Source organism: Bos grunniens, chromosome 6 (assembly GCF_055505025.1).
Source record: "Bos grunniens cultivar Pamir isolate PY7600 chromosome 6, Bosgru_T2T1.0, whole genome shotgun sequence".
Taxonomy (NCBI): Eukaryota; Metazoa; Chordata; class Mammalia; order Artiodactyla; family Bovidae; genus Bos; species Bos grunniens.
Genome location: NC_141170.1, coordinates 1698340 through 1710408, shown reverse-complemented (window position 1 = coordinate 1710408; position 12069 = coordinate 1698340). Strand labels below are relative to the sequence as shown.

At 52.5% G+C, this 12069-nt stretch overlaps 1 protein-coding gene across 10 annotated transcripts in view; it reads right to left on the bottom strand.

Annotated features, from left to right (window-relative positions):
* FAM193A (family with sequence similarity 193 member A) overlaps window positions 1–12069 on the bottom strand; it is a 146817-nt gene that overhangs the window by 82941 nt on the left and 51807 nt on the right. For all 10 annotated transcript variants that reach the window (XR_015165068.1, XM_086404530.1, XM_086404521.1 and 7 more), the window contains exon 2: window positions 1390–1635. Coding sequence is in view for 9 of the 10 variants with exons in the window: in XM_086404530.1 (XP_086260656.1) it covers window positions 1390–1635 (246 nt within the window). In the remaining variant the exon portion in view is untranslated. The remainder of the gene's footprint in view (window positions 1–1389; window positions 1636–12069) is intronic.

The following is a 12069-nucleotide window of genomic DNA, read 5'->3' as shown; positions in this document are numbered from 1 at the left end:
CGTTCACCTCTTCACTCACTCGCTCACTCACTGTGATTCACTCACTCACTGTGATTCACTCACTCACTCACTGTGGCACCAAATGTCCGGAGGGCAGGGCTGGTGACGGACAGGGAGGCCTGGCGCGGCCCCTGGGACACGGCTGAGCAACTGGACTGACTGGCTGAGCCTGGTTTGGTAAGAAAATACACAAAAAGAGCTGCCCTCTTGGAGAGCATATTCCAGTGAAGGGAAAGACGAAGTGAGTAAGTAACATACACAGTGTATTAGAAGGAAGTGCTAAAGAGAAGTGCAGGCAGGAAAGAGGGCTGGGCAGGAGTCACACCAGTGCGAAGCCAATTTCTGTTTTGATAAATGACGGGATTCTGAGCTGCAGCTGTTACAGCTCTACTCCAGAAGCTGGCACGTGAGCTGGTGCTGCCTTCCGGGAAACCCTAAAACAGAAGCCACAGCTCAGCGGAGGGCAGGGAGGAGGCTTCTGCCACGTGGCAGCGGGCCTGAGTGGGGGCTCCAGTGGACAGCAGCCTAGGGTCAGGAAGCAGAAAGTGCGGGGGGCTGTCACGGCCGCATGCAGAGGCAGGAGCACAGAGACCACAGGTCAGAAACAGCCAGCAGGCAGGAATCAAAGGCAAGACAAGCCCGAGGTCATGGGGCCTCACATGGCTGCAAGGCAACTCCCTCCAGAAGCCAAAGGCCCGGTCTGAAAGCCCTTTCGGGACTCATGGTGGTCCAGCGTCTCAGGCTCTGCCTGCCAGTGCAGGGGACACGGGTTTAATCCCTGGTCTGGGAAGATCCCACAAGCCGCAGGGCAACTAAGCCCAAGGACCACCGCTACTGAGCCTGCACTCCAGAGCCCGTGTGCCTGCGAGCTTGTGCTCTGAGACGAGAAGAACCGCAGGGGGAGCCTGCAGCCCGCAGCCTCCCTGCGCTTCACGCCGGAGGGAGCCCAAGGGCAGCCGCCAAGACCCGGCACAGCCACGAACTGATTAAAGAAGAAAAACCAAAGCCCTTTCAGAACCAGGGCCCATGAAGACGCTGTCCGGGCTGAAGATGCTGATGTTCTCAAGAAGGCTTCACTGAGCTGAGGCATGGAAAGGGAGGGGGCAGAGTGGGGCGGGGAGCCTGACCTGAGAACTGCATCTGGGAGAGAAGTTTAGGCAAGCTACCAGCACATGGAATCGTCTAGAACTGAGCGCACACAAATCCGCCTAGTTTTTCAACAAATTGTACCGCCAAAGAAATCCTGCGACCAGAAGTAAAACACCGAAACCCGCCCTGAGGGCCGCCGAGCTCGCTGACGGAGCTGGCCTGCTGACTGGGGGGGGGGGGCAGGCCCGGCTGGCGGGCAGCGCGGGAAGCGCCGGTGCGGGCAGCCCCGCAGGCACTCACCGCCGGCTGCTCGGGGCCGCCGTGGCGCGCGTCCTTCTCCACGGCGCGCCGGCAGTCGGGGCACACCCAGAGCGGCAGGTGCAGCACGCTGTTGCCCTTGGGCGCCATAGACAGGGCCAGCTTGCTTGCGGTCTTCACTCCACTCTCTAAGAACGAAGAGTCTTTCCTCTCGCTTCTGCACAGAAGACAGTAATCCCCAGCGGGGTAGGGCGGTGTTCTATGATTCATGCCAAAGTTAAAAGGAGTCTGGAACAGAAAAAAAAAGTTTTTTCAAAACATGAGCCACAAAGCCAGGACCATTCAAACTTTACAGTTCTCACACTTTAATGCACATGCATGTTCACACTGAGAAACATCAAACAGGGATTTGCTGAATAAAACTGTGCCGAGCATTCTAGAAACTCATAATACATACCTCCGATAAAACAGCGATACCATAAAGAACATCTAAGGAGGAGGCAGAAATCTGTCCTCACCCCTTCACTTAGTTAGCCTTCTGTGTTCCCCCCACGTGCTAGGAAGCGTCAGCCTTGATTCAGACTGAGGAAGCACCAGGGCATTTTCTTTTTTCTTTTAACCATCAGTCAAGTTCAGGGAACTCCCTGGAGGTCTAGTGGTTAGACCCCCTTGCTTTCACTGCCGAGGGCTTGGGTTGAGGACCTAAGATCCCACAGGCTGCTCAGTGCAGCCACAAACAGCAACAGAGGTCGAAGCCCCGGGCCTAGAGGTGTCTGCACTCAGGGCTCAAGGCTGGGGCGGCAATCCGGCTCGAGTGCACCTACAGAGCCAAGCCACCTCTGAGGCGGGCTGTCCAAGCTCGAGTCAAGATAAACATCTAGGAGGCTGACAGCAGCCACACATAAAAACATTCAAGACCGGCCTCCCTCCAAGCGTGTCTCACTATCTACCTCCACTTTTCAAACAGGTCCTAAACTGAAGGGTGAGGGTAGGCAGGAGGAAGAGGAAAGATCATGACTCCAGATCCTTTCTAGTATCAACCTCGTTATCAGAAAAATAAAATTAGTCTTAAAAACACACAGGCGCCCAGGTTTAAAACAGGCCTAAAGTCACCAGGTGAGCAAGTAGCAGCCAAGATTTTAGTCCAAATCGGCATGAGCCCAGAGGCATCACGTGCAGCTTAGCGGAACCACCCTGCAAATCCTAGAGTGGCTCGAGAGAGGTGCACCTGGCCGCAGGCGAGCAGGGAGGCCAGGCACAGCCTTCCCGACGCAGCCTCACCGGTCAAGGTTCCCGAGCACAGTGCTCGCGCTGTGCGCCCGGCAAGCAGGCAGGCAGACCAGGACCCTGCTGGGGCCGTTCTGGCTGGAGCACTGCCCGCCTGCTCCCCTACTCCGCCCAGCCGGCAGCCCAGCTCTGTACTCAGCCCCGGCGCTGCCCCTGCCATCCTCACTGGGGCGTGCACGGCCACTGGCTGGCCTGACCCTGCACTGACGTGACTGCCGCCACCACGGCCAGAGCGCTCTGGCTGCCAGCAAGGCCTGGAGGGGCCAGGTGTTGGTGCTCAAACAAGGGGGCGGACGGGATGAATGAAAACATGAGTGATTACAAGGATGGGACAGCACCGTTAAGACACAGAAGTGTAACGTCTGTTCTTACCTACGAAAACCAGCGATCAAACCTGCTTACAGCTGTCACACCCACAGGTGCGCCCTGGGTTTCACCAACCCAGCTCAGCAGCCCCCTGCATGTCTGAGGGCGCTCACTTGAAAGGCTGGGCACGGCTGTCCCCGGGAGCAGCTGCCCTTCTCTGTCCCAACAGGTCCCAAGCCCATTGCTGGAGGAACAGCCCCAGGCCTCAGACCTCTGCAGACTGCCTTTCTGGTGACAAAGGTCCCCAGCAGAACCAGAATGTTAAGAGGCAGAAGTGAATTGAGAGCACCCAGCTCAGGGTCCATCCCCGCAGGGCTTCCTGCGAGCAAGACACTAGTCCCAGCACGGAGACACACGGTGAGTAAACCAAGATCCCCGCCGGGAGTGAGAGCAATTCTCGCCAAACGCAGGGACAAGGTAAAACATCTGTGCTCTCAAGTCAGAACGTTAGACAGCGGCGACTGAGCAGAGACAGCAAGAAAAAGTGTCTGCGGTTGAGGATGATGCCCTTCGTCACTGCAGCCATCGAGGGCCTCCTTGAGGAGACGTCTCAAGTGAGGGGCTGTGGCCAGAGGCCTTGGGGTGCGGACAGAGAAGGGGGCAGGGAGCCGCGGGGCCCGGCCTCACTCTCATCTGGACATGGAGACAGGACGTGCGAGGAGAAGAGATGAGACAAGGGAAGGGGCGAAGAGGCCAGGGTGAAACTGCTGCAAAGGCAGAGCCCCCGGGACGGAGAGAGGCTGGACTGCGCGTGGAGCAGCCTCAGTGGGGCCGGCTCGGGCACAGGGGCCTGACACAGACCATGCACGGGCCAGATGCCCGGGTCCTGCTGGCCCGAGAACAACGTCAGACCAGCGGACACAGACAGAACCCCGACGGCCCACCACGCTGGGCTGCCTCTCCGCCAGGGTGCAGACACGAAGTTGCCAAGGGTACAGAGCAGACGAGGAAGACAGCGTGGCTTTAATGAGAGCAGAGCTAAGTGAGACCCGAGGGCTAAGGCAACGCAGACGGAAGCAGCCGCGGGAAGAGCTGGCAGAGGGGCGCCGGCATGGGGGGCAGCTGTGGACACGGGTCCTTCCGGCGCAGGGCGCAGGCTGGAGGGGAGGCTTGGGGCCGAGGACGCTCAGCCAGCCTGGGGGCCCTGTGAGGAGGCAGCTCATAAGAGGAGTGTGTGACCCAGGTTTCTCCTTACAGAGAAACCCTGGCGTGCAAACAACGAACTCTGGGGTGGTCATCACATGTGAGGTGAGCGCAGGGGAGCAGAACGGTCAGACTTTGGGGGCTTGCCTACCTGGGCAGGGGGCCCCTGGCAGCGGAGGACAGGCTGCAGAGGTGAAGAGCAAGACTTAACGGTGGCACGTTACCCACCCAGACAATGTGGAGCTAGACACCCGGGAGAGAGGGCGCAATCCCTTGGGCACACGGCCTGTAAAGCCAGACAAGGTGACGGCGGAGTGCAGACGTGTCCCGATGCCCGGAGACTCCGCTCAGCACGGCAGCCGGTCCTCGGGCAGAGAGCGCGCCCTGCCCTGTCTCCTCACTGCCTCGTTCTCCCGCCCCGCCCCAGGCCACCGCGCAGAGTTCTCACTCCACAGATTCACGGGGCAACTCCTGGACTCGTCTGCAACGAGCGGCATCACACAGCATCTCCTCTTGTCGGGCCTCTCTCACAGTATCATCACTTGGAGATGATCCCTTGTGTGGCTCACGAGACTGCTCCTTTCACTCCTGAGCAGTGGCCCTTGGAGGTAAGTCACAACTCGCTTACCATTCTGCTGTCTGGGCACAGGCAGCCTGTCTCCCGGTGTCAGCTTCACAAACAGTACTTGCTATGAACACTCATATATACATCTTGCTGGGAACACATGTTTTTCCTTCTCTTGCATAAATACCAAGGAACAGAATAATTGGGGCATCTGACTTTTAAGAAACTCCCGGACCTCCCGGCAGTCCCGTGGTTAGGGCTCTGTGCTTCCACTGCACGGGGCACGGAGCCCTGCTCAGGGGACCAAGATGCCACACACCATGCGGCCTGACCAGAAAAAAAGAGGAAAAAAAAACCAAATTGCCAAACTTCTCCCAAAGAGCACTGGTAAGGACTTCCAGGTACCCGACATCCTCATTAACGAGGTTTCAACTGTGACCACCATAGTGAATGTGTAGCGCTGGCTCAGTATGGTTTTCTTAATAATGCATTAAATATCTTTTCACACGCTTATACAGTATCTATTCAAATGTATGGCCTGCCTTAAGGTTAATCAATTTTATTGTTAAGACAGTTAGCTTTTGGTTTCATGGATTTTTCCCTATTAAAAATTTTTTTGTTTTACTGCATTTTGCTTTCATGTTATTATTTCATTACTTTGAGTATCTTTGGGTATAACTGGCTCTTTGACTTTCTGTTTTCTTAACGTGGAAGCACAGGACACTGAACCCTATCTCTTGCGATGGTTGATGCTGCACGTGTCCCTGTCAAGCACTGCTTTGGGCTATATTTTACAAATTTTGATATGCTGTGTTTCCATTCTCATTCAGTTCAAAATATGCAACCACAAAATTAAAACACGCTTGCTCCTTGGAAGAAAAGCTATGAAAAACCTAGACAGCATATTAAAAAGTAGAGACATTATTTTGTCAGTAAAGGTCTGTCTAGTCAAAGTTATGGTTTTCCCAGCAGTCATGTATGGATGTGAAAGTTGAACCATACAGAAAGCTGAGCACCAAAGAATTGATGCTTTTGAATTGTGGTTACTAAAGACAACTCTTGAGAGTCCCTTGGACTGAAAGGAGATCAAACTAGTCAATCCTCAGTTGTGAAGAACTGACTTATTGGAAAAGACCCTGATGCTGGGAAAGACTGACGCTGGGAGGTGAAGGGGACATCAGAGGATGAGATGCTTGGAGGCATCAGACTCAACGGACTTGAGTTTGAGCAAATTCCTGGAGATACTGAAGGACAGAGAGGCCTGGCGTGCTGCAGTCCACAGGGTCGTGAAGAGCTGGACACGACTGAGTGACTGAGCAGCAATAATCTACAACGGGAAATGAAAAACTGCTGTCAGAGTGCCTCTAACTTCTCAGACTGCAGTCTGCATCCCTTTACAAATCTGAAGGTACCGAAAATCACGGGAACCAGTCATCTTGTAAAGGACATTAACAGCCTTCAGAGCAATATCCAGAAATCACCAGAAGGGAGAGAAAAATCACATAAATAGAACAGAGACTCAGAAAGGCTTTTGCTGCTGCTAAGTCGCTTCAGTAGTGTCCGACTCAGTGCGACCCCATAGACGCCAGCCCAGCAGGCTCCCCCGTCCCTGGGATTCTCCAGGCAAGAACACTGGAGTGGGTTGCCATTTCCTTCTCCAATGCGTGAAAGTGAAAAGTGAAAGTGAAGTCGCTCAGTTGTATCCGACCCTCAGCGACCCCATGAACAGCAGCCTTCCAGGCTCCTCCATCCATGGTATTTTCCAGGCAAGAGTACTGGAGTGGGGTGCCATTGCCTTCTCCCAGATAGGCTTTTAGTCAGTCCCTAAATGGGTCAGTCACATTTGAAAATTGAGTGACCTGAAGTAATTCCAAAAGTAGCCACTCACATAGCTGGTGAGCCCAAGCCATCAAACAGGGCCCTGCCCCTGAGCAGAGAGGCAGTGCCAGCCCCTTCACCTGCACTCCCATCACCACCACCATGTCCTTGGCCACAGGGGGGCAGCTGTGTCACGGAGAACCACAGCAGAGGCTAGCCAGGGACCTACCCACACAAGACTGATCCCCACAGGCAGTGCCTGCTTTCTGCAGGACCCCTTACCTCCCATAACAGAGTTGATGACACCGAGTCAGTCTCCAGGGTTGTTACTAAAATTGTTACGGTCGGAAAACTTCACAAGGCGGGGACAGGAGTCAGGGCCCTGGGCACAGGCACTGCGTGGGATGGTTTAGAGAGCTAGGGGACAGGGAGGCGTGTTTGCCCAGGAGCTGGATAGCGAGGGGAGAGGAGACACAGACCCCCAGCTCGAGGCAGGCGGAGCACAGGCCCACACAGGGAGCACGGAGGGCGCGCATGTGGGCGGCAGCAGCAGGGGGCCAGGCTCAGGGCCCCACACAGACTAGTGTCTGCTTCGGAGGCCCTGGCCAGGCACGCAGGGGCCACCAAAGCCTTTGCTCCCCTCTGGTCTCTCAACCGGAGAAGGCAATGGCACCCCACTCCAGTGCTCTTGCCTGGAAAATCCCATGGATGGAGGAGCCTGGTAGGCTGCAGTCCATGGGGTCGCTGAGGGTCGGACACGATTGAGCGACTTCACTTTCACTTCTCACTTTCATGCATTGGAGGAGGAAATGGCAACCCACTCCAGTGTTCTTGCCTGGAGAATCCCAGGGACGGGGGAGCCTGGTGGGCTTCCGTCTATGGGGTCGCACAGCGTCGGACACGACTGGAGCGACTCAGCAGCAGCAGCAGCAGCAGCAGGTCTGTCAACAAGGGCCACTGAAACAATTACTAAAGACGAGAAGGAACGACGCTGAGGGAGGGAGGGAAGGTGCGTGTGGCATGCTGCTGACGGGGCGTGAAGGCGCCAACCACCTCTGAACCAGGTGGCAGGGTTTCCGCCGTTGGCCTGCATGGCGCCCTCGGGCGCGCTCACCCCCTCTCTCCCCCCAGCCCTGGGCCTGCAGGATGCCCTCGGGCTTGCTTACCCCCCTGCCCCCCGGGGCCTGCACGCCCCCCCATCCCACCCCCAGCCTGCAGGGCGCACTCACCTCAAGGGCCGCCTCACCCTCGGGCAGGCACCGGGCCCTGCCATCTGCCTGAGGCCTCTCCCACTGACCAGCCCCTTTCTTTATTAGGCCATCCATTTTTCCTTCTTTCCTGCATCATCTCCATTAGGATACAAACATGCTATTACTCCTCCCAGGCTGAAGAGACAAAACACTCTCCTCTTAACCTCACTTTCGCCTCCAGGTACTAACTGCCAATCTCTTTACCTTCCTTCTCAGCAACGCCTTCCGAGCTGTCCACGCCAACTTTAAGAGAAATGTAATGCAAGATGCAAACATGAACCCTGTAATAAGTTAAAACTGAAAACACAGGTAAAAACAAGGAGCTAACCCACCCAGCACAGCGGCCAAACCAGGGGCACCGACGGCACGTGCTGGCAAGGCTGTGGAGCAGCAGAGGCTCAGCGCTGCTGTGCGCAGGCACACGGGGCAGCCGCTTCGGAGGGCAGTCTGGCGGCTTCTCACAGAATTAAAAATCCTCTCGCCCTACGACCGGGCAATCGCGCTCCTCAGAATTCACCCAAATGAAAACTGACATCCACACGAACATCTGCACACAGATGTTTCTAACAGTTCTACTCACAGTTGCCAGAACTTGGAAGCAATCAAATCTCCTTCAGAAGGTGAATGGATAAACAAACTGTGGTACCGCCAGACAACAGATTATTATTCAGTGCTAAAGAGAAATGACATATCAAGCCATGAAAAGACATGGAGGAACCTTCAGTTCAGTTCAGTTGCTCAGTCATGTCCGACTCTTTGCGACCCCATGAACAGCAGCAACCTTAAATATGTATTATTTAAATGAAACATATATTATTAAATGAAAGGAGCCAATCTGGAAAGGCTATAGACTGTGTGAGCCCTACATGACATTCTGGAAAACTATGCAGACAGTGAAAGATGAGCAGCTGTCGGGGACGGGGGAAAGGGCAGGCATGGGTAGGACACGAAGGGTCTCTTAATCAGTGTGATACTCAACGGGGCACACAGGCCGTTCGACGTCTGCCCGACCCACAGAATGCCCAGCAGCCAGAGGGGCCCGGACCGAATCACGGACTTGGGCAACGGCGTGTCAGCTGAGTTCACTGGCTCTCACAGACCACGGTGGGGATGCTGACGCTGTGGCGGCTGTGTGTGACTGAGGATGCATGGGAACCTGCTGCACCTCCTGCTCAACTTTTCTGTGAAACTGAAACTGCTCTAAGAAAAAGCCTATTAAACACCTCCCGCACAAAAGACAGGTGAACTTGAGTACGATTTTATTTAACTCAATGTTGCTGTTCAGTTGCCAAGTCATGTGCGACTCTCTGCAACTTGATGGACTGCAGCATGCCAGGCTACTCTGTCCTCCACAATCTTCCAGAGCTTTCTCCGATTCACATCCATTCGGGTGGTGGTGCTATCTAACCATTTCATCCTCTGCCACTCTCTTCTCCTTTGGCCTTCAATCCTTCCCGACTAATGCTGGGTCTTTTCCAAGGAGTCATGGTACTGGAGAAGACCCTTGAGAGTCCTGTGGACTGCAAGGAGATCAAACCACACAATCCTAAAGGAAATTAACCCTGAAACGATGCTGAAGTTCCAATATTTTGGCCACCTGATGCAGAGAGCCAACACACTGGAATTGACTCACTGAACTCAATATATGCACAATATTCTCACGTCAAAGGTAACCAATATAGAGTGAGATATTTTACATTCTTTCTTCATACTAGGTCTTCAGTATGAGGATGTGTTCACACATAAAGCACATCAGGGGCTGTAGGGCCCCACGTGGCCAGGTGACCCGAGCTGACCGGCACACGTCACGGTCACTAAGGCCCCACCGACCCTGCGGGCCCACACTGCCGCCGAGAGCATGAGACGCAGGAGCTCGCCGCCTCCTGCCTGACACTCTGTCCTCACCCAGCCGCCTCGTGTGCTCACCCTCTTGGTTTTTTCTGAGAACCGACTCCAAACCCTGAGGCTGTGGACCTAACCTTGTCTAATTCAATGAAACTATGAGCCGTGCCATGTGGGGACACCCAAGATGGACGGGTCACGGTGGAGAGTTCTGACAAAACATGGTCCACTGGAGAAGGGAATGGCAAACCACTTTAGCATTCTTGCCTTGAGAACCCCATGAACAGTATGAAAAGGCAAAAAGATACGACACTGAAAGAGGAACTCCCCAGGTCAGTAGGTGCCCAATATGCTACTGGAGATCAGTGGAGAAATAACTCCAGAAAGAATGAAGGGATGCAGCCAAAGCAAAAACAACACCCAGTTGTGGATGAGACTGGTGATGGAAGTAAAGTCTGATGCTGTAAAGAGCAACACTGCATAGGAACCTGGAATGTTAGGTCCATGAATCAAGGCAAATTGGAAGTGGTCAAATGAGATGGCAGGAGTGAACATCGACATCTTAGGAATCAGCGAACTAAGATGGACTGGAATGGGTGAATTTAACTCAGATGACCATTATATCTACTACTGTGGGCAGGAATCCCTTAGAAGAAGTGGAGTAGCCATCGTAGTCAACAAGAGTCCAAAATGCAGTACTTGGATGCAACCTCAAAAACGTAGAATTATCTGCTTGCTTCCAAGGCAAACCATTCAATATTACAGTAATCCAAGTCTATGCCCCAACCACTAATGCCAAAGAAGCTGAGGTTGAATGATTCTATGAAGATCTACAAGACCTTAGAAAACTAACACCCAAAAAAGATGTCCTTTTCATTATAGGGGACTGGAACGCAAAAAGTCAAGAGATACCTGGAGTAACAGGCAAGTTTGGCCTTGAAGTACAAGAAGAAGCAGGGCAAAGGCTAACAGAGTTTTGCCAAGATAACCCACTGGTCATGGCAAACACCTTCCAACATGAGAGACAACTCTACACAGGGACATCACCAGATTTTATATCTTTGCAGCCAAAGATGGAGAAGCTGTATACAGTCAGCAAAAACAAGACCAGGAGCTGACTGTGGTTTAGATCATGAACTCCTTATTGCCAAGTACAGACTGAAATTGAAGAAAGTAGGGAAAACCACTAGACCATTCAGGTATGACCTAAATCAAATCCCTTAGGATTATACAGTGGAAGTGACAAATAGATTCAAGGCATTAGATCTGATAGAGTGCCTGAAGAACTATGGACGGATGTTCGTGACACTGTACAGGAGGCAGTGATCAAGACCATCCCCAAGAAAAACAAATGCAAAAAGGCAAAATGGTTGTCTGAGGAGGCCTTACAAATAGCTGAGAAAAGAAGAGAAACTAAAGGCAAAGGAGAAAAGGAAAGATATACCCATTTGAATGCAGAGTTCCAAAGAATAGCAAGGAGACATAAGAAGGCCTTTCTCAGCGATCAGTGCAAAGAAATTGAGGAAAACAACACAATGGGAAAGACTAGAGATCTCTTCAAGAAAATGAGAGATACCAAGGGAACATTTCATGAAAAAATGAGCTCAATAAAGGACAGAAATGGTATGGACCTACCAGAAGCAGAAGATATTAAAAAAGAGGTGACAACAATTGACAGCAGAACTGAACAAAACAGATCTTCACGACCCAGATCATCATGACGGTGTGCTCACTCACCCAGAGCCAGACATCCTGGAATGTGAGGTCAAGTGGGCCTTAGGAAGCATCACTACAAACAACGCTAGTGGAGGTGATGGAATTCCAGTTGAGCTACTTCAAATCCTGAAAGATGATGCTGTGGAAGTGCTGCACTCAATATGCCAGCAAATTTGGAAAACTGAGCAGTGGCCACAGAACTGGAAAAGGTCAGTTTTCATCCCAATCCCAAAGAAAAGCAATGCCAAAGAATGTTCAAACTACCACACAATTGCACTCATCTCACACACTAGCAAAGTAATGCTCAAAATTCTCCAAGCTAGGCTTCAACAGTATGTGAACCGTGAACTTTCAGATGTTCAAGCTGGATTTAGAAAAGGCAGAGGATCCAGAGATAAGATAGCCAACATCCGATAGTTCATTAAAAAAGCAAAAGAGTTCCAGAAAAACATCTGCTTCTCCTTTATTGACTACGCCAAACCTTTGACTGTGTGGATCACGATAAATTGTGGAAAATTCTTAAAGAGATGGGAATACCAGACCACCTGATCTGCCTTCTGAGAATTCTATATGCAGGTCAAGAACCAACAGTTACAACTGGACATGGAACAACACATTGGTTACAAATTGGGAAAAGAGTACGTAAAGGCTGTATATTGTCACCATGCTTATTTAACTTCTATGCAGAGTACATCATGAGAAATGCTGGGTTGGATAAAGCACAAGCTGGAATCA